General features: G+C 50.8%; 1 protein-coding gene across 1 annotated transcript in view; it reads left to right on the top strand.

The window, feature by feature from the left end:
• The window catches only part of gpc6a (glypican 6a), a 441,936-nt gene that overhangs the window by 56,771 nt on the left and 358,304 nt on the right, over window positions 1–26,861 (top strand). Inside the window, exon 2 of the mRNA XM_071331027.1 lies at window positions 8,208–8,366. Within this exon, the coding sequence (XP_071187128.1) occupies window positions 8,208–8,366 (159 nt within the window). The remainder of the gene's footprint in view (window positions 1–8,207; window positions 8,367–26,861) is intronic.

Below are 26,861 nucleotides of genomic sequence, written 5' to 3'. Positions count from 1 at the left end.
CCATCTCTGATCAGCTCTCTGCTAATGTCACCATCTCCGATCAGCTCTCTGCTAATGTCACCATCTCCGATCAGCTCTCGTCACCATCTCTGATCAGCTCTCTGCTAATGTCACCATCTCTGATCAGCTAGCTGCTAATGTCACCATCTCTGATCAGCTCTCTGCTAATGTCACCATCTCTGATCAGCTCTCTGCTAATGTCACCATCTCTGATCAACTCTCTGCTAATGTCACCATCTCTGATCAGCTCTCTGCTAATGTCACCATCTCTGATCATCTCTCTGCTAATGTCACCATCTCTGATCATCTCTCTGCTAATGTCACCATCTCTGATCATCTCTCTGCTAATGTCACCATCTCTGATCATCTCTCTGCTAATGTCACCATCTCTGATCATCTCTCTGCTAATGTCACCATCTCTGATCAGCTCTCTGCTAATGTCACCATCTCTGATCAGCTCTCTGCTAATGTCACCATCTCTGATCAGCTCTCTGCTAATGTCACCATCTCTGATCAGCTCTCTGCTAATGTCACCATCTCTGATCAGCTCTCTGCTAATGTCACCATCTCTGATCAGCTCTCTGCTAATGTCACCATCTCCGATCAGCTCTCTGCTAATGTCACCATCTCCGATCAGCTCTCTGCTAATGTCACCATCTCTGATCAGCTCTCTGCTAATGTCACCATCTCTGATCAGCTCTCTGCTAATGTCACCATCTCTGATCAGCTCTCTGCTAATGTCACCATCTCTGATCAGCTCTCTGCTAATGTCACCATCTCTGATCAGCTCTCTGCTAATGTCACCATCTCTGATCAGCTCTCTGCTAATGTAATAGTCCCTGACTATTTCCTGTTAGCTGCTGATCTGCTGCTCTGTTTGCTGTTAGCTGCTGTTCTGTTAGCTGTTAGCTGCTGTTCTGTTAGCTGTTAGCTGCTTCTCTGTTAGCTTTTAGCTGCTGTTCTGTTTCTCTGCTGCTCTGTTAGCTGTTAGCTGCTGCTCTGTTAGCTGTTAGCTGTTAGCTGCTGATCTGTTTCTCTGCTGCTCTGTTAGCTGTTAGCTGCTGTTCTATTTCTCTGCTGCTCTGTTAGTTGTTAGCTGCTGTTCTGTTTCTCTGCTGCTCTGTTGTTAGCTATGATCTGCTGCTCTGTTAGCTGTTAGCTGCTGATCTGCTGCTCTGTTAGCTGTTAGCTATGATCTGCTGCTCTGTTAGCTGTTAGCTGCTGTTCTGTTTCTCTGCTGCTCTGTTAGCTGTTAGCTGCTGATCTGTTTCTCTGCTGCTCTGTTAGCTGTTAGCTGTTAGCTGCTGATCTGCTGCTCTGTTAGCTGTTAGCTGCTGATCTGTTTCTCTGCTGCTCTGTTAGCTGTTAGCTATGATCTGCTGCTCTGTTAGCTGTTAGCTGCTGCTCTGTTAGCTGTTAGCTGCTGTTCTGTTTCTCTGCTGCTCTGTTAGCTGTTAGCTGTTAGCTGCTGTTCTGTTTCTCTGCTGCTCTGTTAGCTGTTAGCTGTTAGCTGCTGTTCTGTTTCTCTGCTGCTCTGTTAGGTGCTGCTCTGTTAGCTGTTAGCTGCTGCTCTGTTTCTCTGCTGCTCTGTTAGCTGTTAGCTGTTAGCTGTTAGCTGCTGTTCTGTTTACAGCCTTGTGGTGAGGGATCACATATGTAAACAAAGAACTCAATCAACTCTGTGTGGATCATTCTCCTCACATCACACAGGCTATGCGGCAAAGCCCTTTCAAGCGTGAACAAACAGTGAAATGTTGATCCCAGTCGGCTTGTGTAACACTGTGTGCGTGTATCTCTGTGTGAGGCGCTGTGTCTGCGTCGTCTAGAGAGTGGTGGTCTCCACGGTCGGCCACAGAGCAGTTCATCACTCCAGAGACCTGGCTGTGTTTTCTTCTGAAGTGTTGTCGCCGGTCTTCATTAACAGTCAGCTGGCAGCGTAGCAGGGAACACTTACTGTGGCTCCTCTCTTCTGAATTCGGTGCCAGTACACATCAACACCCTGTCCAGAGAGTTAGACAGTTCTCTGCACTGAGACAGAGAGTTAGACAGTTCTCTGCACTGAGACGGAGAGTTAGACAGTTCTCTGCACTGAGACGGAGAGTTAGACAGTTCTCTGCACTGAGACAGAGAGTTAGACAGTTCTCTGCACTGAGACGGAGAGTTAGACAGTTCTCTGCACCGAGACAGAGAGTTAGACAGTTCTCTGCACTGAGACAGAGAGTTAGACAGTTCTCTGCACCGAGACAGAGAGTTAGACAGTTCTCTGCACCGAGACAGAGAGTTAGACAGTTCTCTGCACCGAGACAGAGAGTTAGACAGTTCTCTGCACCGAGACAGAGAGTTAGACAGTTCTCTGCACTGAGACAGAGAGTTAGACAGTTCTCTGCACTGAGACAGAGAGTTAGACAGTTCTCTGCACTGAGACAGAGAGTTAGACAGTTCTCTGCACTGAGACAGAGAGTTAGACAGTTCTCTGCACCGAGACAGAGAGTTAGACAGTTCTCTGCACCGAGACAGAGAGTTAGACAGTTCTCTGCACCGAGACAGAGAGTTAGACAGTTCTCTGCACCGAGACAGAGAGTTAGACAGTTCTCTGCACCGAGACAGAGAGTTAGACAGTTCTCTGCACCGAGACAGAGAGTTAGACAGTTCTCTGCACCGAGACAGAGAGTTAGACAGTTCTCTGCACCGAGACAGAGAGTTAGACAGTTCTCTGCACCGAGACAGAGAGTTAGACAGTTCTCTGCACCGAGACAGAGAGTTAGACAGTTCTCTGCACCGAGACAGAGAGTTAGACAGTTCTCTGCACCGAGACAGAGAGTTAGACAGTTCTCTGCACCGAGACAGAGAGTTAGACAGTTCTCTGCACCGAGACAGAGAGTTAGACAGTTCTCTGCACCGAGACAGAGTTAGACAGTTCTCTGAACTGAGACAGAGAGTTAGACAGTTCTCTGCACTGAGACAGAGAGTTAGACAGTTCTCTGCACTGAGACAGAGAGTTAGACAGTTCTCTGCACTGAGACAGGGAGTTAGACAGTTCTCTGCACTGAGACAGAGAGTTAGACAGTTCTCTGCACTGAGACAGAGAGTTAGACAGTTCTCTGCACTGAGACAGAGAGTTAGACAGTTCTCTGCACTGAGACAGAGAGTTAGACAGTTCTCTGCACCGAGACAGAGAGTTAGACAGTTCTCTGCACCGAGACAGAGAGTTAGACAGTTCTCTGCACCGAGACAGAGAGTTAGACAGTTCTCTGCACTGAGACAGAGAGTTAGACAGTTCTCTGCACTGAGACAGAGAGTTAGACAGTTCTCTGCACTGAGACAGAGAGTTAGACAGTTCTCTGCACCGAGACAGAGAGTTAGACAGTTCTCTGCACCGAGACAGAGAGTTAGACAGTTCTCTGCACCGAGACAGGGAGTTAGACAGTTCTCTGCACCGAGACAGAGAGTTAGACAGTTCTCTGCACCGAGACAGAGAGTTAGACAGTTCTCTGCACCGAGACAGAGAGTTAGACAGTTCTCTGCACCGAGACAGAGAGTTAGACAGTTCTCTGCACCGAGACAGAGAGTTAGACAGTTCTCTGCACCGAGACAGAGAGTTAGACAGTTCTCTGCACCGAGACAGAGAGTTAGACAGTTCTCTGCACCGAGACAGAGAGTTAGACAGTTCTCTGCACCGAGACAGAGAGTTAGACAGTTCTCTGCACCGAGACAGAGAGTTAGACAGTTCTCTGCACCGAGACAGAGAGTTAGACAGTTCTCTGCACCGAGACAGAGAGTTAGACAGTTCTCTGCACCGAGACAGAGAGTTAGACAGTTCTCTGCACCGAGACAGAGAGTTAGACAGTTCTCTGCACCGAGACAGAGAGTTAGACAGTTCTCTGCACCGAGACAGAGAGTTAGACAGTTCTCTGCACCGAGACAGAGAGTTAGACAGTTCTCTGCACCGAGACAGAGAGTTAGACAGTTCTCTGCACCGAGACAGAGAGTTAGACAGTTCTCTGCACCGAGACAGAGAGTTAGACAGTTCTCTGCACCGAGACAGAGAGTTCGACAGTTCTCTGCACCGAGACAGAGAGTTCGACAGTTCTCTGCACCGAGACAGAGAGTTCGACAGTTCTCTGCACCGAGACAGAGAGTTAGACAGTTCTCTGCACCGAGACAGAGAGTTAGACAGTTCTCTGCACCGAGACAGAGAGTTAGACAGTTCTCTGCACCGAGACAGAGAGTTAGACAGTTCTCTGCACCGAGACAGGGAGTTAGACAGTTCTCTGCACTGAGACAGGGAGTTAGACAGTTCTCTGCACTGAGACAGAGAGTTAGACAGTTCTCTGCACCGAGACAGAGAGTTAGACAGTTCTCTGCACCGAGACAGAGAGTTAGACAGTTCTCTGCACCGAGACAGAGAGTTAGACAGTTCTCTGCACCGAGACAGAGAGTTAGACAGTTCTCTGCACCGAGACAGAGAGTTAGACAGTTCTCTGCACCGAGACAGAGAGTTAGACAGTTCTCTGCACCGAGACAGAGAGTTAGACAGTTCTCTGCACCGAGACAGAGAGTTAGACAGTTCTCTGCACCGAGACAGAGAGTTAGACAGTTCTCTGCACCGAGACAGAGAGTTAGACAGTTCTCTGCACCGAGACAGAGAGTTAGACAGTTCTCTGCACCGAGACAGAGAGTTAGACAGTTCTCTGCACCGAGACAGAGAGTTAGACAGTTCTCTGCACCGAGACAGAGAGTTAGACAGTTCTCTGCACCGAGACAGAGAGTTAGACAGTTCTCTGCACCGAGACAGAGAGTTAGACAGTTCTCTGCACCGAGACAGAGAGTTAGACAGTTCTCTGCACCGAGACAGAGAGTTAGACAGTTCTCTGCACCGAGACAGAGAGTTAGACAGTTCTCTGCACCGAGACAGAGAGTTAGACAGTTCTCTGCACCGAGACAGAGAGTTAGACAGTTCTCTGCACCGAGACAGAGAGTTAGACAGTTCTCTGCACCGAGACAGAGAGTTAGACAGTTCTCTGCACCGAGACAGAGAGTTAGACAGTTCTCTGCACCGAGACAGAGAGTTAGACAGTTCTCTGCACCGAGACAGAGAGTTAGACAGTTCTCTGCACCGAGACAGAGAGTTAGACAGTTCTCTGCACCGAGACAGAGAGTTAGACAGTTCTCTGCACCGAGACAGAGAGTTAGACAGTTCTCTGCACCGAGACGGAGAGTTAGACAGTTCTCTGCACTGAGACAGAGAGTTAGACAGTTCTCTGCACTGAGACAGAGAGTTAGACAGTTCTCTGCACTGAGACGGAGAGTTAGACAGTTCTCTGCACTGAGACGGAGAGTTAGACAGTTCTCTGCACCGAGACGGAGAGTTAGACAGTTCTCTGCACCGAGACGGAGAGTTAGACAGTTCTCTGCACTGAGACAGAGAGTTAGACAGTTCTCTGCACTGAGACGGAGAGTTAGACAGTTCTCTGCACTGAGACAGAGAGTTAGACAGTTCTCTGCACTGAGACAGAGAGTTAGACAGTTCTCTGCACCGAGACGGAGAGTTAGACAGTTCTCTGCACCGAGACGGAGAGTTAGACAGTTCTCTGCACCGAGACGGAGAGTTAGACAGTTCTCTGCACCGAGACAGAGAGTTAGACAGTTCTCTGCACTGAGACGGAGAGTTAGACAGTTCTCTGCACTGAGACAGAGAGTTAGACAGTTCTCTGCACTGAGACAGAGAGTTAGACAGTTCTCTGCACTGAGACGGAGAGTTAGACAGTTCTCTGCACCGAGACAGAGAGTTAGACAGTTCTCTGCACTGAGACGGAGAGTTAGACAGTTCTCTGCACCGAGACAGAGAGTTAGACAGTTCTCTGCACCGAGACAGAGAGTTAGACAGTTCTCTGCACCGAGACAGAGAGTTAGACAGTTCTCTGCACTGAGACAGAGAGTTAGACAGTTCTCTGCACCGAGACAGAGAGTTAGACAGTTCTCTGCACCGAGACAGAGAGTTAGACAGTTCTCTGCACTGAGACAGAGAGTTAGACAGTTCTCTGCACCGAGACGGAGAGTTAGACAGTTCTCTGCACTGAGACAGAGAGTTAGACAGTTCTCTGCACCGAGACAGAGAGTTAGACAGTTCTCTGCACTGAGACAGAGAGTTAGACAGTTCTCTGCACTGAGACAGAGAGTTAGACAGTTCTCTGCACTGAGACAGAGAGTTAGACAGTTCTCTGCACTGAGACAGAGAGTTAGACAGTTCTCTGCACTGAGACAGAGAGTTAGACAGTTCTCTGCACCGAGACAGAGAAGACATTAATGTCCCATTTAACCTCATACTAATTCACCACTTCGTTCTCTAGAATGTAAAATGTGATTATTAGCCGGCTTGGTTGGTTTCACGTTGTTTCGTCTCTTCTGGTCTCTCTCTCTGTTCCAGCCTCTCTCTCTCTCCTGTCTGTCCTGGGGATCTCGTCATCACAGGAGAGGCTTGATCTAACACTCCCTATGCCTTTTGGGGGCTTGATCTAACACTCCCTCTGCCTTTTGGGGGCTTGACTGGACTCCCTCTGCCTTTTGGGGGCTTGATCTAACACTCCCTCTGCCTTTTGGGGGCTTGATCTAACACTCCCTCTGCCTTTTGGGGGCTTGATCTAACACTCCCTCTGCCTTTTGGGGGCTTGACTGGACTCCCTCTGCCTTTTGGGGGCTTGATCTAACACTCCCTCTGCCTTTTGGGGGCTTGATCTAACACTCCCTCTGCCTTTTGGGGGCTTGACTGGACTCCCTCTGCCTTTTGGGGGCTTGACTGGACTCCTTCTGCCTTTTGGGGGCTTGACTGGACTCCTTCTGCCTTTTGGGGGCTTGACTGGACTCCCTCTGCCTTTTGGGGGCTTGACTGGACTCCCTCTGCCTTTTGGGGGCTTGACTGGACTCCCTCTGCCTTTTGAGGGCTTGACTGGACTCCCTCTGCCTTTTGGGGGCTTGACTGGACTCCTTCTGCCTTTTGGGGGCTTGACTGGACTCCCTCTGCCTTTTGGGGGCTTGACTGGACTCCCTCTGCCTTTTGGGGGCTTGACTGGACTCCCTCTGCCTTTTGGGGGCTTGACTGGACTCCTTCTGCCTTTTGGGGGCTTGACTGGACTCCCTCTGCCTTTTGGGGGCTTGACTGGACTCCCTCTGCCTTTTGGGGGCTTGACTGGACTCCCTCTGCCTTTTGGGGGCTTGACTGGACTCCTTCTGCCTTTTGGGGGCTTGACTGGACTCCCTCTGCCTTTTGGGGGCTTGACTGGACTCCTTCTGCCTTTTGGGGGCTTGACTGGACTCCCTCTGCCTTTTGGGGGCTTGACTGGACTCCCTCTGCCTTTTGGGGGCTTGACTGGACTCCCTCTGCCTTTTGGGGGCTTGACTGGACTCCCTCTGCCTTTTGGGGGCTTGACTGGACTCCCTCTGCCTTTTGGGGGCTTGACTGGACTCCCTCTGCCTTTTGGGGGCTTGACTGGACTCCTGCTCAGTGGCAGCACGCTCTGTTGATGTGTATAACAGCCTCCCTGTCTGTCCATCTCCCTCAGGAGTCTTTCTGTCCCTTAGGTGAACACCTGTCTGTCTGTCCATCTCCCTCAGGAGTCTTTCTGTCCCTTAGGTGAACACCTGTCTGTCTGTCCATGTCCCTCAGGAGTCTTTCTGTCCCTTAGGTGAACACCTGTCTGTCTGTCCATCTCCCTCAGGAGTCTTTCTGTCCTTTAGGTGAACACCTGTCTGTCTGTCCATCTCCCTCAGGAGTCTTTCTGTCCCTTAGGTGAACACCTGTCTGTCTGTCCATCTCCCTCAGGAGTCTTTCTGTCCTTTAGGTGAACACCTGTCTGTCTGTCCATCTCCCTCAGGAGTCTTTCTGTCCTTTAGGTGAACACCTGTCTGTCTGTCCATCTACCTCAGGAGTCTTTCTGTCCTTTAGGTGAACACCTGTCTGTCTGTCCATCTACCTCAGGAGTCTTTCTGTCCTTTAGGTGAACACCTGCCTGTCTGTTTGTCTATTTCACGTAAAACGATGTCTGTCTGTCTGTCTGTCCCTCTCCTCAAGGTATTAACTGTCTGTCTGTCTGTCCCTCTCCTCCAGGTATTAACTGTCTGTCTATCTGTCTCTCTACCCAGGTGAACACCTGTCTGTCTGTCTGTCCCTCTCCTCCAGGTATTAACTGTCTGTCTCTCTCTCTACGCAGGTGAACACCTGCGTGTGTGTCCTCAGGGCTACACCTGTTGTACGTCCGACATGGAGGAGAAACTGGGGCAGCAGAGCAAGCTGGAGTTTGAGAACCTGGTGGAGGACACCAGTCAAACACTCAGGACCACCTTGGTGTCCAGACATCAACAGTTTGACGGTAAGAGACAGACAGCTAGCTGGGTTTCTTGTCTGTCAGTGTGTGTCCTGAGCTCCATAGCAGAAGGTGGAGTCTATTGCTGTTATTGTATACAGTAGGTACAAAGGGGATGTTGTTGGAAACGCCCCGCCTATCTAGTGACGGGGGAAACACTGAGTTGTGAACCCTGATGTGTCTGTCAAATGGAACTGATGACCTGATGGCTGCTACAGTGAATGGTAACAGACTGATTTGGGCCGGCTGCTACAGTGGATGGTAACAGACTGATTTGGTCCGGCTGCTACAGTGAATGGTAACAGACTGATTTGGGCCGGCTGCTACAGTGAATGGTAACAGACTGCTTTGGGCCGGCTGCTACGTTGGCCTGCTACAGTGAATGGTAACAGACTGATTTGGGCCGGCTGCTACGTTGAGCTGCTACAGTGAATGGTAACAGACTGCTTTGGGCCGGCTGCTACAGTGAATGGTAACAGACTGCTTTGGGCCGGCTGCTACAGTGAATGGTAACAGACTGCTTTGGGCCGGCTGCTACAGTGAATGGTAACAGACTGCATTGGGCCGGCTGCTACGTTGAGCTGCTACAGTGAATGGTAACAGACTGATTTTGGCCGGCTGCTACATTGAGCTGCTACAGTGAATGGTAACAGACTGCTTTGGGCCGGCTGCTACAGTGAATGGTAACAGACTGCATTGGGCCGGCTGCTACAGTGAATGGTAACAGACTGATTTGGGCCGGCTGCTACAGTGAATGGTAACAGACTGCTTTGGGCCGGCTGCTACAGTGAATGGTAACAGACTGCTCTGGGCCGGCTGCTACAGTGAATGGTAACAGACTGCTTTGGGCCGGCTGCTACAGTGAATGGTAACAGACTGCATTGGGCCGGCTGCTACGTTGAGCTGCTACAGTGAATGGTAACAGACTGCTCTGGGCCGGCTGCTACAGTGAATGGTAACAGACTGCTCTGGGCCGGCTGCTACGTTGAGCTGCTACAGTGAATGGTAACAGACTGCTCTGGGCCGGCTGCTACGTTGAGCTGCTACAGTGAATGGTAACAGACTGCTCTGGGCCGGCTGCTACGTTGAGCTGCTACAGTGAATGGTAACAGACTGCTCTGGGCCGGCTGCTACAGTGAATGGTAACAGACTGCTCTGGGCCGGCTGCTACGTTGAGCTGCTACAGTGAATGGTAACAGACTGCTCTGGGCCGGCTGCTACGTTGAGCTGCTACAGTGAATGGTAACAGGGATAAAAGCAGCTTCTTTAAAGGACTAGCTGTCAACAGGTCATTAATACGGAGCAGGAGGACATGAATAAGTGAGGGGGTTGGGGAAGTGGATTTACTGCTGTTACATGATGAATAACGTGTGGGATCATCCACGGCTGTTTCCTCCACCGCCCAGAGACACTTTCTGCTTTAGCAGTACAAAAGAACAGACTGAGGATGTCTCAAATGGCACACTATGCCCTATATAGAGCACTACATTAGACCAGAGCCCCATATAGTCCACTACTTTAGACCAGATCCCCATGTAGTACACTACTTTAGACCAGAGCCCTAGATAGTCCACTACTTTAGACCAGGGCCGTGTGTAGTGCACTACTTTAGACCAGAGCCCCATATAGTCCACTACTTTAGACCAGGGCCGTGTGTAGTGCACTACTTTAGACCAGAGCCCCATATAGTCCACTACTTTAGACCAGAGCCCGGTATAGTGCACTACTTTAGACCAGGGCCCTGTGTAGTGCACTACTTTAGACCAGAGCCCCATATAGTACACTACTTTAGACCAGGGCCCTGTGTAGTGCACTACTTTAGACCAGAGGCCCATATAGTCCACTACTTTAGACCAGAGCCCGGTATAGTGCACTACTTTAGACCAGGGCCCTGTGTAGTGCACTACTTTAGACCAGATCCCCATGTAGTACACTACTTTAGACCAGAGCCCTAGATAGTCCACTACTTTAGACCAGGGCCCTGTGTAGTGCACTACTTTAGACCAGAGCCCCATATAGTCCACTACTTTAGACCAGAGCCCCATATAGTACACTACTTTAGACCAGAGCCCTGTATAGTGCACTACTTTAGACCAGAGCCCTATATAGTGCACTACTTTAGACCAGGGCCCATTCCAGTGTTCGGAAGGCTACTTTCTAATTGTAATGGGTAACGTAACTTTAGGAAATACCCAAACTGAGATTCATAGTGTTTAATAATAGTCACATGTACCGGGTTGTGACTGCAGGGTTCAGTGAAATTATTAGACTTCAAGCTTCAACATGCAGGACTAGTGAAATAAAATAATGAAAATGGTAATTAAACAATGGGGGGTAGCTGACTAGTGGTGTCTATTCAGCAGTCTGATGGTCTGGGGGTAGAAACAGCTGACTAGTGGTGTCTATTCAGCAGTCTGATGGTCTGGTGGTAGAAACAGCTGACTAGTGGTGTCTATTCAGCAGTCTGATGGTCTGGGGGTAGAAACAGCTGACTAGTGGTGTCTATTCAGCAGCCTGATGGTCTGGGGGTAGAAACAGCTGACTAGTGGTGTCTATTCAGCAGTCTGATGGTCTGGGGGTAGAAACAGCTGACTAGTGGTGTCTATTCAGCAGTCTGATGGTCTGATGGTAGAAACAGCTGACTAGTGGTGTCTATTCAGCAGTCTGATGGTCTGGGGGTAGAAACAGCTGACTAGTGGTGTCTATTCAGCAGTCTGATGGTCTGAGGGTAGAAACAGCTGACTAGTGGTGTCTATTCAACAGTCTGATGGTCTGGGGGTAGAAACAGCTGACTAGTGGTGTCTATTCAGCAGCCTGATGGTCTGGGGGTAGAAACAGCAGACTAGTGGTGTCTATTCAGCAGCCTGATGGTCTGGGGGTAGAAACAGCAGACTAGTGGTGTCTATTCAGCAGTCTGATGGTCTGAGGGTAGAAACAGCTGACTAGTGGTGTCTATTCAGCAGTCTGGTGGTCTGGGGGTAGAAACAGCTGACTAGTGGTGTCTATTCAGCAGTCTGATGGTCTGGGGGTAGAAACAGCTGACTAGTGGTGTCTATTCAGCAGTCTGATGGTCTGGGGGTAGAAACAGCTGACTAGTGGTGTCTATTCAGCAGTCTGATGGTCTGGGGGTAGAAACAGCTGACTAGTGGTGTCTATTCAGCAGTCTGATGGTCTGAGGGTAGAAACAGCTGACTAGTGGTGTCTATTCAGCAGTCTGATGGTCTGGGGGTAGAAACAGCTGACTAGTGGTGTCTATTCAGCAGTCTGATGGTCTGGGGGTAGAAACAGCTGACTAGTGGTGTCTATTCAGCAGTCTGATGGTCTGGGGGTAGAAACAGCTGACTAGTGGTGTCTATTCAGCAGTCTGATGGTCTGAGGGTAGAAACAGCTGACTAGTGGTGTCTATTCAGCAGTCTGATGGTCTGAGGGTAGAAACAGCTGACTAGTGGTGTCTATTCAGCAGTCTGATGGTCTGGGGGTAGAAACAGCTGACTAGTGGTGTCTATTCAGCAGTCTGATGGTCTGAGGGTAGAAACAGCTGACTAGTGGTGTCTATTCAGCAGTCTGATGGTCTGAGGGTAGAAACAGCTGACTAGTGGTGTCTATTCAGCAGTCTGATGGTCTGGGGGTAGAAACAGCTGACTAGTGGTGTCTATTCAGCAGTCTGATGGTCTGGGGGTAGAAACAGCTGACTAGTGGTGTCTATTCAGCAGTCTGATGGTCTGGGGGTAGAAACAGCTGACTAGTGGTGTCTATTCAGCAGTCTGATGGTCTGGGGGTAGAAACAGCTGACTAGTGGTGTCTATTCAGCAGTCTGATGGTCTGGGGGTAGAAACAGCTGACTAGTGGTGTCTATTCAGCAGTCTGATGGTCTGGGGGTAGAAACAGCTGACTAGTGGTGTCTATTCAGCAGCCTGATGGTCTGGGGGTAGAAACAGCTGACTAGTGGTGTCTATTCAGCAGTCTGATGGTCTGAGGGTAGAAACAGCTGACTAGTGGTGTCTATTCAGCAGTCTGATGGTCTGGGGGTAGAAACAGCTGACTAGTGGTGTCTATTCAGCAGTCTGATGGTCTGGGGGTAGAAACAGCTGACTAGTGGTGTCTATTCAGCAGCCTGATGGTCTGGGGGTAGAAACAGCTGACTAGTGGTGTCTATTCAGCAGCCTGATGGTCTGGGGGTAGAAACAGCTGACTAGTGGTGTCTATTCAGCAGCCTGATGGTCTGGGGGTAGAAACAGCTGACTAGTGGTGTCTATTCAGCAGTCTGATGGTCTGAGGGTAGAAACAGCTGACTAGTGGTGTCTATTCAGCAGTCGGATGGTCTGGGGGTAGAAACAGCTGACTAGTGGTGTCTATTCAGCAGTCTGATGGTCTGATGGTAGAAACAGCTGACTAGTGGTGTCTATTCAGCAGCCTGATGGTCTGGGGATAGAAACAGCTGACTAGTGGTGTCTATTCAGCAGCCTGATGGTAGAAACAGCTGACTAGTGGTGTCTATTCAGCAGCCTGATGGTCTGGGGGTAGAAACAGCTGACTAGTGGTGTCTATTCAGCAGTCTGATGGTCTGGGGGTAGAAACAGCTGACTAGTGGTGTCTATTCAGCAGTCTGATGGTCTGAGGGTAGAAACAGCTGACTAGTGGTGTCTATTCAGCAGTCTGATGGTCTGAGGGTAGAAACAGCTGACTAGTGGTGTCTATTCAGCAGTCTGATGGTCTGGGGGTAGAAACAGCTGACTAGTGGTGTCTATTCAGCAGCCTGATGGTCTGGGGGTAGAAACAGCTGACTAGTGGTGTCTATTCAGCAGTCTGATGGTCTGGGGGTAGAAACAGCTGACTAGTGGTGTCTATTCAACAGCCTGATGGTAGAAACAGCTGACTTGTGGTGTCTATTCAGCAGTCTGATGGTCTGGGGGTAGAAACAGCTGACTAGTGGTGTCTATTCAGCAGTCTGATGGTCTGGGGGTAGAAACAGCTGACTAGTGGTGTCTATTCAGCAGTCTGATGGTCTGGGGGTAGAAACAGCTGACTAGTGGTGTCTATTCAGCAGTCTGATGGTCTGATGGTAGAAACAGCTGACTAGTGGTGTCTATTCAGCAGCCTGATGGTCTGGGGATAGAAACAGCTGACTAGTGGTGTCTATTCAGCAGCCTGATGGTAGAAACAGCTGACTAGTGGTGTCTATTCAGCAGCCTGATGGTCTGGGGGTAGAAACAGCTGACTAGTGGTGTCTATTCAGCAGCCTGATGGTAGAAACAGCTGACTAGTGGTGTCTATTCAGCAGTCTGATGGTCTGGGGGTAGAAACAGCTGACTAGGGGTGTCTATTCAACAGTCTGATGGTCTGGGGGTAGAAACAGCTGACTAGTGGTGTCTATTCAGCAGCCTGATGGTCTGGGGGTAGAAACAGCTGACTAGTGGTGTCTATTCAGCAGTCTGATGGTCTGGGGGTAGAAACAGCTGACTAGTGGTGTCTATTCAACAGTCTGATGGTCTGATGGTAGAAACAGCTGACTAGTGGTGTCTATTCAGCAGTCTGATGGTCTGATGGTAGAAACAGCTGACTAGTGGTGTCTATTCAGCAGCCTGATGGTCTGATGGTAGAAACAGCTGACTAGTGGTGTCTATTCAGCAGTCTGATGGTCTGGGGGTAGAAACAGCTGACTAGTGGTGTCTATTCAGCAGCCTGATGGTCTGGGGGTAGAAACAGCTGACTAGTGGTGTCTATTCAGCAGTCTGATGGTCTGGGGGTAGAAACAGCTGACTAGTGGTGTCTATTCAGCAGTCTGATGGTCTGGGGGTAGAAACAGCTGACTAGTGGTGTCTATTCAGCAGCCTGGTGGTCTGGGGGTAGAAACAGCTGACTAGTGGTGTCTATTCAGCAGTCTGATGGTCTGGGGGTAGAAACAGCTGACTAGTGGTGTCTATTCAGCAGCTTGATGGTAGAAACAGCTGACTAGTGGTGTCTATTCAGCAGTCTGATGGTCTGGGGGTAGAAACAGCTGACTAGTGGTGTCTATTCAGCAGTCTGATGGTCTGGGAAACAGCTGGCTAGTGGTGTCTATTCAGCAGTCTGATGGTAGAAACAGCTGACTAGTGGTGTCTATTCAGCAGCCTGATGGTCTGGGGATAGAAACAGCTGACTAGTGGTGTCTATTCAGCAGTCTGATGGTCTGGGGGTAGAAACAGCTGACTAGTGGTGTCTATTCAGCAGTCTGATGGTCTGGGGGTAGAAACAGCTGACTAGTGGTGTCTATTCAGCAGTCTGATGGTCTGGGGGTAGAAACAGCTGACTAGTGGTGTCTATTCAGCAGTCTGATGGTCTGGGGGTAGAAACAGCTGCCTAGTGGTGTCTATTCAGCAGTCTGATGGTCTGGGGGTAGAAACAGCTGACTAGTGGTGTCTATTCAGCAGTCTGATGGTCTGGGGGTAGAAACAGCTGACTAGTGGTGTCTATTCAGCAGTCTGATGGTCTGCGGGTAGAAACAGCTGACTAGTGGTGTCTATTCAGCAGTCTGATGGTCTGGGGGTAGAAACAGCTGACTAGTGGTGTCTATTCAGCAGCCAGATGGTCTGGGGGTAGAAACAGCTGACTAGTGGTGTCTATTCAGCAGTCTGATGGTCTGGGGGTAGAAACAGCTGACTAGTGGTGTCTATTCAGCAGCTTGATGGTCTGGGGGTAGAAACAGCTGACTAGTGGTGTCTATTCAGCAGTCTGATGGTAGAAACAGCTGACTAGTGGTGTCTATTCAGCAGTCTGATGGTAGAAACAGCTGACTAGTGGTGTCTATTCAACAGCCTGATGGTCTGGGGGTAGAAACAGCTGACTAGTGGTGTCTATTCAGCAGTCTGATGGTCTGAGGGTAGAAACAGCTGACTAGTGGTGTCTATTCAGCAGCCTGATGGTCTGGGGGTAGAAACAGCTGACTAGTGGTGTCTATTCAGCAGTCTGATGGTCTGGGGGTAGAAACAGCTGACTAGTGGTGTCTATTCAGCAGTCTGATGGTCTGGGGGTAGAAACAGCTGACTAGTGGTGTCTATTCAGCAGTCTGATGGTCTGGGAAACAGCTGGCTAGTGGTGTCTATTCAGCAGTCTGATGGTAGAAACAGCTGACTAGTGGTGTCTATTCAGCAGTCTGATGGTAGAAACAGCTGACTAGTGGTGTCTATTCAGCAGCCTGATGGTCTGGGGATAGAAACAGCTGACTAGTGGTGTCTATTCAGCAGTCTGATGGTCTGGGGGTAGAAACAGCTGACTAGTGGTGTCTATTCAGCAGTCTGATGGTCTGGGGGTAGAAACAGCTGACTAGTGGTGTCTATTCAGCAGTCTGATGGTCTGGGGGTAGAAACAGCTGACTAGTGGTGTCTATTCAACAGTCTGATGGTCTGGGGGTAGAAACAGCTGACTAGTGGTGTCTATTCAGCAGTCTGATGGTCTGGGGGTAGAAACAGCTGACTAGTGGTGTCTATTCAGCAGTCTGATGGTCTGGGGGTAAAAACAGCTGACTAGTGGTGTCTATTCAGCAGTCTGATGGTCTGGGGGTAGAAACAGCTGACTAGTGGTGTCTATTCAGCAGTCTGATGGTCTGGGGGTAGAAACAGCTGACTAGTGGTGTCTATTCAGCAGTCTGATGGTCTGGGGGTAGAAACAGCTGACTAGTGGTGTCTATTCAGCAGCTTGATGGTAGAAACAGCTGACTAGTGGTGTCTATTCAGCAGTCTGATGGTAGAAACAGCTGACTAGTGGTGTCTATTCAACAGCCTGATGGTCTGGGGGTAGAAACAGCTAAATAGTGGTGTCTATTCAGCAGTCTGATGGTCTGAGGGTAGAAACAGCTGACTAGTGGTGTCTATTCAGCAGCCTGATGGTCTGGGGGTAGAAACAGCTGACTAGTGGTGTCTATTCAGCAGTCTGATGGTCTGGGGGTAGAAACAGCTGACTAGTGGTGTCTATTCAGCAGCCTGATGGTCTGGGGGTAGAAACAGCTGACTAGTGGTGTCTATTCAGCAGTCTGATGGTCTGAGGGTAGAAACAGCTGACTAGTGGTGTCTATTCAGCAGTCGGATGGTCTGGGGGTAGAAACAGCTGACTAGTGGTGTCTATTCAGCAGTCTGATGGTCTGATGGTAGAAACAGCTGACTAGTGGTGTCTATTCAGCAGCCTGATGGTCTGGGGATAGAAACAGCTGACTAGTGGTGTCTATTCAGCAGCCTGATGGTAGAAACAGCTGACTAGTGGTGTCTATTCAGCAGCCTGATGGTCTGGGGGTAGAAACAGCTGACTAGTGGTGTCTATTCAGCAGTCTGATGGTCTGGGGGTAGAAACAGCTGACTAGTGGTGTCTATTCAGCAGTCTGATGGTCTGAGGGTAGAAACAGCTGACTAGTGGTGTCTATTCAGCAGTCTGATGGTCTGAGGGTAGAAACAGCTGACTAGTGGTGTCTATTCAGCAGTCTGATGGTCTGGGGGTAGAAACAGCTGACTAGTGGTGTCTATTCAGCAGCCTGATGGTCTGGGGGTAGAAACAGCTGACTAGTGGTGTCTATTCAGCAGTCTGATGGTCTGGGGGTAGAAACAGCTGACTAGTGGTGTCTATTCAACAGCCTGATGGTAGAAACAGCTGACTTGTGGTGTCTATTCAGCAGTCTGATGGTCTGGGGGTAGAAACAGCTGACTAGTGGTGTCTATTCAGCAGTCTGATGGTCTGGGGGTAGAAACAGCTGACTAGTGGTGTCTATTCAGCAGTCTGATGGTCTGGGGGTAGAAACAGCTGACTAGTGGTGTCTATTCAGCAGTCTGATGGTCTGATGGTAGAAACAGCTGACTAGTGGTGTCTATTCAGCAGCCTGATGGTCTGGGGATAGAAACAGCTGACTAGTGGTGTCTATTCAGCAGCCTGATGGTAGAAACAGCTGACTAGTGGTGTCTATTCAGCAGCCTGATGGTCTGGGGGTAGAAACAGCTGACTAGTGGTGTCTATTCAGCAGCCTGATGGTAGAAACAGCTGACTAGTGGTGTCTATTCAGCAGTCTGATGGTCTGGGGGTAGAAACAGCTGACTAGTGGTGTCTATTCAACAGTCTGATGGTCTGGGGGTAGAAACAGCTGACTAGTGGTGTCTATTCAGCAGCCTGATGGTCTGGGGGTAGAAACAGCTGACTAGTGGTGTCTATTCAGCAGTCTGATGGTCTGGGGGTAGAAACAGCTGACTAGTGGTGTCTATTCAACAGTCTGATGGTCTGATGGTAGAAACAGCTGACTAGTGGTGTCTATTCAGCAGTCTGATGGTCTGATGGTAGAAACAGCTGACTAGTGGTGTCTATTCAGCAGCCTGATGGTCTGATGGTAGAAACAGCTGACTAGTGGTGTCTATTCAGCAGTCTGATGGTCTGGGGGTAGAAACAGCTGACTAGTGGTGTCTATTCAGCAGCCTGATGGTCTGGGGGTAGAAACAGCTGACTAGTGGTGTCTATTCAGCAGTCTGATGGTCTGGGGGTAGAAACAGCTGACTAGTGGTGTCTATTCAGCAGTCTGATGGTCTGGGGGTAGAAACAGCTGACTAGTGGTGTCTATTCAGCAGCCTGATGGTCTGGGGGTAGAAACAGCTGACTAGTGGTGTCTATTCAGCAGTCTGATGGTCTGGGGGTAGAAACAGCTGACTAGTGGTGTCTATTCAGCAGCCTGATGGTAGAAACAGCTGACTAGTGGTGTCTATTCAGCAGTCTGATGGTCTGGGGGTAGAAACAGCTGACTAGTGGTGTCTATTCAGCAGTCTGATGGTCTGGGAAACAGCTGGCTAGTGGTGTCTATTCAGCAGTCTGATGGTAGAAACAGCTGACTAGTGGTGTCTATTCAGCAGCCTGATGGTCTGGGGATAGAAACAGCTGACTAGTGGTGTCTATTCAGCAGTCTGATGGTCTGGGGGTAGAAACAGCTGACTAGTGGTGTCTATTCAGCAGTCTGATGGTCTGGGGGTAGAAACAGCTGACTAGTGGTGTCTATTCAGCAGTCTGATGGTCTGGGGGTAGAAACAGCTGACTAGTGGTGTCTATTCAGCAGTCTGATGGTCTGGGGGTAGAAACAGCTGACTAGTGGTGTCTATTCAGCAGTCTGATGGTCTGGGGGTAGAAACAGCTGACTAGTGGTGTCTATTCAGCAGTCTGATGGTCTGGGGGTAGAAACAGCTGCCTAGTGGTGTCTATTCAGCAGTCTGATGGTCTGGGGGTAGAAACAGCTGACTAGTGGTGTCTATTCAGCAGTCTGATGGTCTGGGGGTAGAAACAGCTGACTAGTGGTGTCTATTCAGCAGTCTGATGGTCTGGGGGTAGAAACAGCTGACTAGTGGTGTCTATTCAGCAGTCTGATGGTCTGGGGGTAGAAACAGCTGACTAGTGGTGTCTATTCAGCAGCCAGATGGTCTGGTCTGGGGGTAGAAACAGCTGACTAGTGGTGTCTATTCAGCAGTCTGATGGTCTGGGGGTAGAAACAGCTGACTAGTGGTGTCTATTCAGCAGCTTGATGGTCTGGGGGTAGAAACAGCTGACTAGTGGTGTCTATTCAGCAGTCTGATGGTAGAAACAGCTGACTAGTGGTGTCTATTCAGCAGTCTGATGGTAGAAACAGCTGACTAGTGGTGTCTATTCAACAGCCTGATGGTCTGGGGGTAGAAACAGCTGACTAGTGGTGTCTATTCAGCAGTCTGATGGTCTGAGGGTAGAAACAGCTGACTAGTGGTGTCTATTCAGCAGCCTGATGGTCTGGGGGTAGAAACAGCTGACTAGTGGTGTCTATTCAGCAGTCTGATGGTCTGGGGGTAGAAACAGCTGACTAGTGGTGTCTATTCAGCAGTCTGATGGTCTGGGGGTAGAAACAGCTGACTAGTGGTGTCTATTCAGCAGTCTGATGGTCTGGGAAACAGCTGGCTAGTGGTGTCTATTCAGCAGTCTGATGGTAGAAACAGCTGACTAGTGGTGTCTATTCAGCAGTCTGATGGTAGAAACAGCTGACTAGTGGTGTCTATTCAGCAGCCTGATGGTCTGGGGATAGAAACAGCTGACTAGTGGTGTCTATTCAGCAGTCTGATGGTCTGGGGGTAGAAACAGCTGACTAGTGGTGTCTATTCAGCAGTCTGATGGTCTGGGGGTAGAAACAGCTGACTAGTGGTGTCTATTCAGCAGTCTGATGGTCTGGGGGTAGAAACAGCTGACTAGTGGTGTCTATTCAACAGTCTGATGGTCTGGGGGTAGAAACAGCTGACTAGTGGTGTCTATTCAGCAGTCTGATGGTCTGGGGGTAGAAACAGCTGACTAGTGGTGTCTATTCAGCAGTCTGATGGTCTGGGGGTAGAAACAGCTGACTAGTGGTGTCTATTCAGCAGTCTGATGGTCTGGGGGTAGAAACAGCTGACTAGTGGTGTCTATTCAGCAGTCTGATGGTCTGGGGGTAGAAACAGCTGACTAGTGGTGTCTATTCAGCAGTCTGATGGTCTGGGGGTAGAAACAGCTGACTAGTGGTGTCTATTCAGCAGCTTGATGGTAGAAACAGCTGACTAGTGGTGTCTATTCAGCAGTCTGATGGTAGAAACAGCTGACTAGTGGTGTCTATTCAACAGCCTGATGGTCTGGGGGTAGAAACAGCTGACTAGTGGTGTCTATTCAGCAGTCTGATGGTCTGAGGGTAGAAACAGCTGACTAGTGGTGTCTATTCAGCAGCCTGATGGTCTGGGGGTAGAAACAGCTGACTAGTGGTGTCTATTCAGCAGTCTGATGGTCTGGGGGTAGAAACAGCTGACTAGTGGTGTCTATTCAGCAGCCTGATGGTCTGGGGGTAGAAACAGCTGACTAGTGGTGTCTATTCAGCAGCCTGATGGTCTGGGGGTAGAAACAGCTGACTAGTGGTGTCTATTCAGCAGCCTGATGGTCTGGGGGTAGAAACAGCTGACTAGTGGTGTCTATTCAGCAGTCTGATGGTCTGGGGGTAGAAACAGCTGACTAGTGGTGTCTATTCAGCAGCCTGATGGTCTGGGGGTAGAAACAGCTGACTAGTGGTGTCTATTCAGCAGTCTGATGGTCTGGGGGTAGAAACAGCTGACTAGTGGTGTCTATTCAGCAGCCTGATGGTCTGGGGGTAGAAACAGCTGACTAGTGGTGTCTATTCAGCAGTCTGATGGTCTGGGGGTAGAAACAGCTGACTAGTGGTGTCTATTCAACAGTCTGATGGTCTGGGAAACAGCTGGCTAGTGGTGTCTATTCAGCAGTCTGATGGTCTGGGGGTAGAAACAACTGACTAGTGGTGTCTATTCAGCAGTCTGATGGTCTGGGGGTAGAAACAGCTGACTAGTGGTGTCTATTCAGCAGTCTGATGGTCTGTGGGTAGAAACAGCTGACTAGTGGTTTCTATTCAGCAGTCTCATGGTCTGATGGCAGAAACAGCTGACTAGTGGATTTACTGCCCGTGTCTGATGGTCTGAGGGTAGAAACTATTGGCCAGTCTTTCAGTTTTCGCTCCTGTACTGCCCTGGTGGCTGGGGTCCATGATGCTCCTGTACTGCCCGTGTCTGAGTGGTTGAAGAGGGGAGAACAGGGCGTGGCTCTTGTGGCTACGGTCCCTGATGATTTTCTTGGCCTTCCTGTAGTATCCTGTAGGGCAGGCAGTGAGCACCCAATGGTGCGTTCGCCTGCACGTATCACCCTCTGAAGAGCCTTGCGGTCCACGGCGGTGGAGTTGCCGTACCAGGCTGTGATGCAGCCCGACAGTATGCTCTCGATGGTGCTCCTGCAGAATGATGTGAGGGCCCTCGGGGACAGACCAAACTTCTTCAGCATCCTGAGGTTGAAGAGTCGCTGTCATGCCTTCTTCAAGGACGCACCCTTGTGGGGCCCTCGTGTTGAGGATCAGTGTAGAGGAGGTAATGTTGCCTACCTTCACCACCTGGGGACGGCCCGTCAGGAAGTCCAGGACCCAGTTACATAGGGAGGAGTTCAGACCCAGGTCCGTGAGCTTTCTAATGAGCTGATTAGACACTACGAGCTGTAGTCGATGAACATTTACATTTACATTTACATTTAAGTCATTTAGCAGACGCTCTTATCCAGAGCGACTTACAAATTGGTGCATTCACCTTATGATATCCAGTGGAACAACCACTTTACAATAGTGCATCTAAATCTTTTAAGGGGGGGGGGGGGGTTAGAAGGATTACTTTATCCTATCCTAGGTATTCCTTAAAGAGGTGGGGTTTCAGGTGTCTCCGGAAGGTGGTGATTGACTCCGCTGACCTGGCGTCGTGAGGGAGTTTGTTCCACCATTGGGGTGCCAGAGCAGCGAACCGTTTTGACTGGGCTGAGCGGGAACTGTACTTCCTCAGAGGTAGGGAGGCGAGCAGGCCAGAGGTGGATGAACGCAGTGCCCTTGTTTGGGTGTAGGGCCTGATCAGAGCCTGAAGGTACGGAGGTGCCGTTCCCCTCACAGCTCCGTAGGCAAGCACCATGGTCTTGTAGCGGATGCGAGCTTCAACTGGAAGCCAGTGGAGAGAGCGGAGGAGCGGGGTGACGTGAGAGAACTTGGGAAGGTTGAACACCAGACGGGCTGCGGCGTTCTGGATGAGTTGTAGGGGTTTAATGGCACAGGCAGGGAGCCCAGCCAACAGCGAGTTGCAGTAATCCAGACGGGAGATGACAAGTGCCTGGATTAGGACCTGCGCCGCTTCCTGTGTGAGGCAGGGTCGTACTCTGCGAATGTTGTAGAGCATGAACCTACAGCAACGGGCCACCGCCTTGATGTTAGTTGAGAACGACAGGGTGTTGTCCAGGATCACGCCAAGGTTCTTAGCGCTCTGGGAGGAGGACACAATGGAGTTGTCAACCGTGATGGCGAGATCATGGAACGGGCAGTCCTTCCCCGGGAGCAAGAGCAGCTCCGTCTTGCCGAGGTTCAGCTTGAGGTGGTGATCCGTCATCCACACTGATATGTCTGCCAGACATGCAGAGATGCGATTCGCCACCTGGTTATCAGAAGGGGGAAAGGAGAAGATTAATTGTGTGTCGTCTGCATAGCAATGATAGGAGAGACCATGTGAGGATATGACAGAGCCAAGTGACTTGGTGTATAGCGAGAATAGGAGAGGGCCTAGAACAGAGCCCTGGGGGACACCAGTGGTGAGAGCACGTGGTGCGGAGACAGATTCTCGCCACGCCACCTGGTAGGAGCGACCTGTCAGGTAGGACGCAATCCAAGCGTGGGCCGCGCCGGAGATGCCCAACTCGGAGAGGGTGGAGAGGAGGATGTGATGGTTCACAGTATCAAAGGCAGCCGATAGGTCTAGAAGGATGAGAGCAGAGGAGAGAGAGTTAGCTTTAGCAGTGCGGAGCGCCTCCGTGACACAGAGAAGAGCAGTCTCAGTTGAATGACTAGTCTTGAAACCTGACTGATTTGGATCAAGAAGGTCATTCTGAGAGAGATAGCAGGAGAGCTGGCCAAGGACGGCACGTTCAAGAGTTTTGGAGAGAAAAGAAAGAAGGGATACTGGTCTGTAGTTGTTGACATCGGAGGGATCGAGTGTAGGTTTTTTCAGAAGGGGTGCAACTCTCGCTCTCTTGAAGACGGAAGGGACGTAGCCAGCGGTCAAGGATGAGTTGATGAGCGAGGTGAGGTAAGGGAGAAGGTCTCCGGAAATGGTCTGGAGAAGAGAAGAGGGGATAGGGTCAAGCGGGCAGGCTGTTGGGCGGCCGGCCGTCACAAGACGCGAGATTTCATCTGGAGAGAGAGGGGAGAAAGAGGTCAAAGCACAGGGTAGGGCAGTGTGAGCAGAACCAGCGGTGTCGTTTGACTTAGCAAACGAGGATCGGATGTCGTCGACCTTCTTTTCAAAATGGTTGACGAAGTCATCCGCAGAGAGGGAGGAGGGGGGGGGGGGGGGAGGATTCAGGAGGGAGGAGAAGGTGGCAAAGAGCTTCCTAGGGTTAGAGGCAGATGCTTGGAATTTAGAGTGGTAGAAAGTGGCTTTAGCAGCAGAGACAGAAGAGGAAAATGTAGAGAGGAGGGAGTGAAAGGATGCCAGGTCCGCAGGGAGGCGAGTTCTACTCCATTTCCGCTCGGCTGCCCGGAGCCCTGTTCTGTGAGCTCGCAATGAGTCGTCGAGCCACGGAGCAGGAGGGGAGGACCGAGCCGGCCTGGAGGATAGGGGACATAGAGAGTCAAAGGATGCAGAAAGGGAGGAGAGGAGGGTTGAGGAGGCAGAATCAGGAGATAGGTTGGAGAAGGTTTGAGCAGAGGGAAGAGATGATAGGATGGAAGAGGAGAGAGTAGCGGGGGAGAGAGAGCGAAGGTTGGGACGGCGCGATACCATCCGAGTAGGGGCAGAGTGGGAAGTGTTGGATGAGAGCGAGAGGGAAAAGGATACAAGGTAGTGGTCGGAGACTTGGAGGGGAGTTGCAATGAGATTAGTGGAAGAACAGCATCTAGTAAAGATGAGGTCAAGCGTATTGCCTGCCTTGTGAGTAGGGGGGGAAGGTGAGAGGGTGAGGTCAAAAGAGGAGAGGAGTGGAAAGAAGGAGGCAGAGAGGAATGAGTCAAAGGTAGACGTGGGGAGGTTAAAGTCACCCAGAACTGTGAGAGGTGAGCCATCCTCAGGAAAGGAACTTATCAAGGCGTCAAGCTCATTGATGAACTCTCCAAGGGAACCTGGAGGGCGATAAATGATAAGGATGTTAAGCTTGAAAGGGCTGGTAACTGTGACAGCATGGAATTCAAAGGAGGCGATAGACAGATGGGTCAGGGGAGAGAGAGAGAATGTCCACTTGGGAGAGATGAGGATCCCAGTGCCACCACCCCGCTGACCAGAAGCTCTCGGGGTGTGCGAGAACACGTGTGCAGACGAGGAGAGAGCAGTAGGAGTAGCAGTGTTATCTGTGGTAATCCATGTTTCCGTCAGTGCCAAGAAGTCGAGGGACTGGAGGGAAGCATAGGCTGAGATGAACTCTGCCTTGTTGGCCGCAGATCGGCAGTTCCAGAGGCTGCCGGAGACCTGGAACTCCACGTGGGTCGTGCGCGCTGGGACCACCAGGTTAGAGTGGCAGCGGCCACGCGGTGTGAAGTGTTTGTATGGTCTGTGCAGAGAGGAGAGAACAGGGATAGACAGACACATAGTTGACAGGCTACAGAAGAGGCTACGCTAATGCAAAGGAGATTGGAATGACAAGTGGACTACACGTCTCGAATGTTCAGAAAGTTAAGCTTACGTTGCAAAAATCTTATTGACTAAAATGATTAAAATGATACAGTACTGCTGGCTGGTGAAGTAGGCTAGCTAGCAGTGGCTGCGTTGTTGACTTTGTTTGAATGTGTTGCTGGCTAGGTAGCCTCGATAACTGGCTAGGTAACCTCGATAACTGGCTAGATAATTACTCTAAACTACACAATTATCTTAGATACAAAGACAGCAAAGACAACTATGTAGCTAGCTAACACTACACTAATCAAATCGTTCCGTTGTAATGTTTCGGTAGAAGTTGGCTAGCTGGCTAGCTAGCAGTGTTGACAACGTTAGGACGAGGAAAATAGCTGGCTAGCTGACTTTGTTTGAAAGTGGAGCTGGCTGGGTAACCTCGATAACTGGCTAGATAATTACTCTAAACTACACAATTATCTTAGATACAAAGACAGCAAAGACAACTATGTAGCTAGCTAACACTACACTAATCAAATCGTTCCGTTGTAATGTTTCGGTAGAAGTTGGCTAGCTGGCTAGCTAGCAGTGTTGACGGCGTTAGAAGATTCGATAATAATCTAAACTACACAATTATCTTTGATACAAAGACGGCTATGTAGCTAGCTAAGAAAAAAGTGCTAAGATCAAACAAATCAAACCGTTGTACTGTAATGAAATGAAATGAAATGAAATGTAATACTACCTGTGGAGCGAAGCGAAATGCGACTACTCGCTCCAACCCGGAACTCGCAATGAACAGCATCCTCACATGCATTCCTCTTGTCCACCTGGGGACGGCCCGTCAGGAAGTCCACCTGGGGACGGCCCGTCAGGAAGTCCACCTGGGGACGGCCCGTCAGGAAGTCCACCTGGGGACGGCCCGTCAGGAAGTCCACCTGGGGACGGCCCGTCAGGAAGTCCACCTGGGGACGGCCCGTCAGGAAGTCCACCTGGGGACGGCCCGTCAGGAAGTCCACCTGGGGACGGCCCGTCAGGAAGTCCACCTGGGGACGGCCCGTCAGGAAGTCCACCTGGGGACGGCCCGTCAGGAAGTCCAGCTGGGGACGGCCCGTCAGGAAGTCCAGCTGGGGACGGCCCGTCAGGAAGGCAGTTAAATAGAGATTACGTCGTCCGTGGATCAGTCAGGGAGAGATGGAGAGGGTAGAGTGTGTCGGGGAGGGGAGGGAGGAGGTGAGATGGAGAGGGTAGAGTGTGTCGGGGAGGGGAGGGAGGAGGTGAGATGGAGAGGGTAGAGTGTCGGGGAGGGAGGAGGTGAGATGGAGAGGGTAGAGTGTGTCAGGGAGGGAGGAGGTGAGATGGGGAGGGTAGAGTGTGTCAGGGAGGGAGGGTGGAGGTGAGATGGAGAGGGTAGAGTGTGTCAGGGAGGGAGGGAGGAGGTGAGATGGAGAGGGTAGAGTGTGTCAGGGAGGGAGGGAGGAGGTGAGATGGAGAGGGTAGAGTGTGTCAGGGAGGGAGGAGGTGAGATGGAGAGGGTAGAGTGTGTCAGGGAGGGAGGAGGTGAGATGGAGAGGGTAGAGTGTGTCGGGGAGGGAGGGAGGAGGTGAGATGGAGAGGGTAGAGTGTGTCGGGGAGGGAGGAGGTGAGATGGAGAGGGTAGAGTGTGTCAGGGAGGGAGGAGGTGAGATGGAGAGGGTAGAGTGTGTCAGGGAGGGAGGAGGTGAGATGGAGAGGGTAGAGTGTGTCAGGGAGGGAGGAGGTGAGATGGAGAGGGTAGAGTGTGTCGGGGAGGGAGCGAGGAGGTGAGATGGAGAGGGTAGAGTGTGTCGGGGAGGGAGGAGGTGAGATGGAGAGGGTAGAGTGTGTCGGGGAGGGAGGAGGTGAGATGGAGAGGGTAGAGTGTGTCAGGGAGGGAGGAGGTGAGATGGAGAGGGTAGAGTGTGTCGGGGAGGGAGGAGGTGAGATGGAGAGGGTAGAGTGTGTCGGGGAGGGAGGGAGGAGGTGAGATGGAGAGGGTAGAGTGTGTCGGGGAGGGAGGGAGGAGGTGAGATGGAGAGGGTAGAGTGTGTCAGGGAGGGAGGAGGTGAGATGGAGAGGGTAGAGTGTGTCGGGGAGGGAGGGAGGAGGTGAGATGGAGAGGGTAGAGTGTGTCGGGGAGGGAGGAGGTGAGATGGAGAGGGTAGAGTGTGTCAGGGAGGGAGGAGGTGAGATGGAGAGGGTAGAGTGTGTCAGGGAGGGAGGGAGGAGGTGAGATGGAGAGGGTAGAGTGTGTCAGGGAGGGAGGAGGTGAGATGGAGAGGATAGAGTGTGTCGGGGAGGGAGGAGGTGAGATGGAGAGGGT

The sequence above is a fragment of the Salvelinus alpinus genome, chromosome 10, assembly GCF_045679555.1.
Source record: "Salvelinus alpinus chromosome 10, SLU_Salpinus.1, whole genome shotgun sequence".
In the NCBI taxonomy this organism is placed as follows: Eukaryota; Metazoa; Chordata; class Actinopteri; order Salmoniformes; family Salmonidae; genus Salvelinus; species Salvelinus alpinus.
The sequence above is the reverse complement of the archived record's forward strand: the minus strand, read 5'-3'. Positions and strand labels throughout refer to the sequence as shown.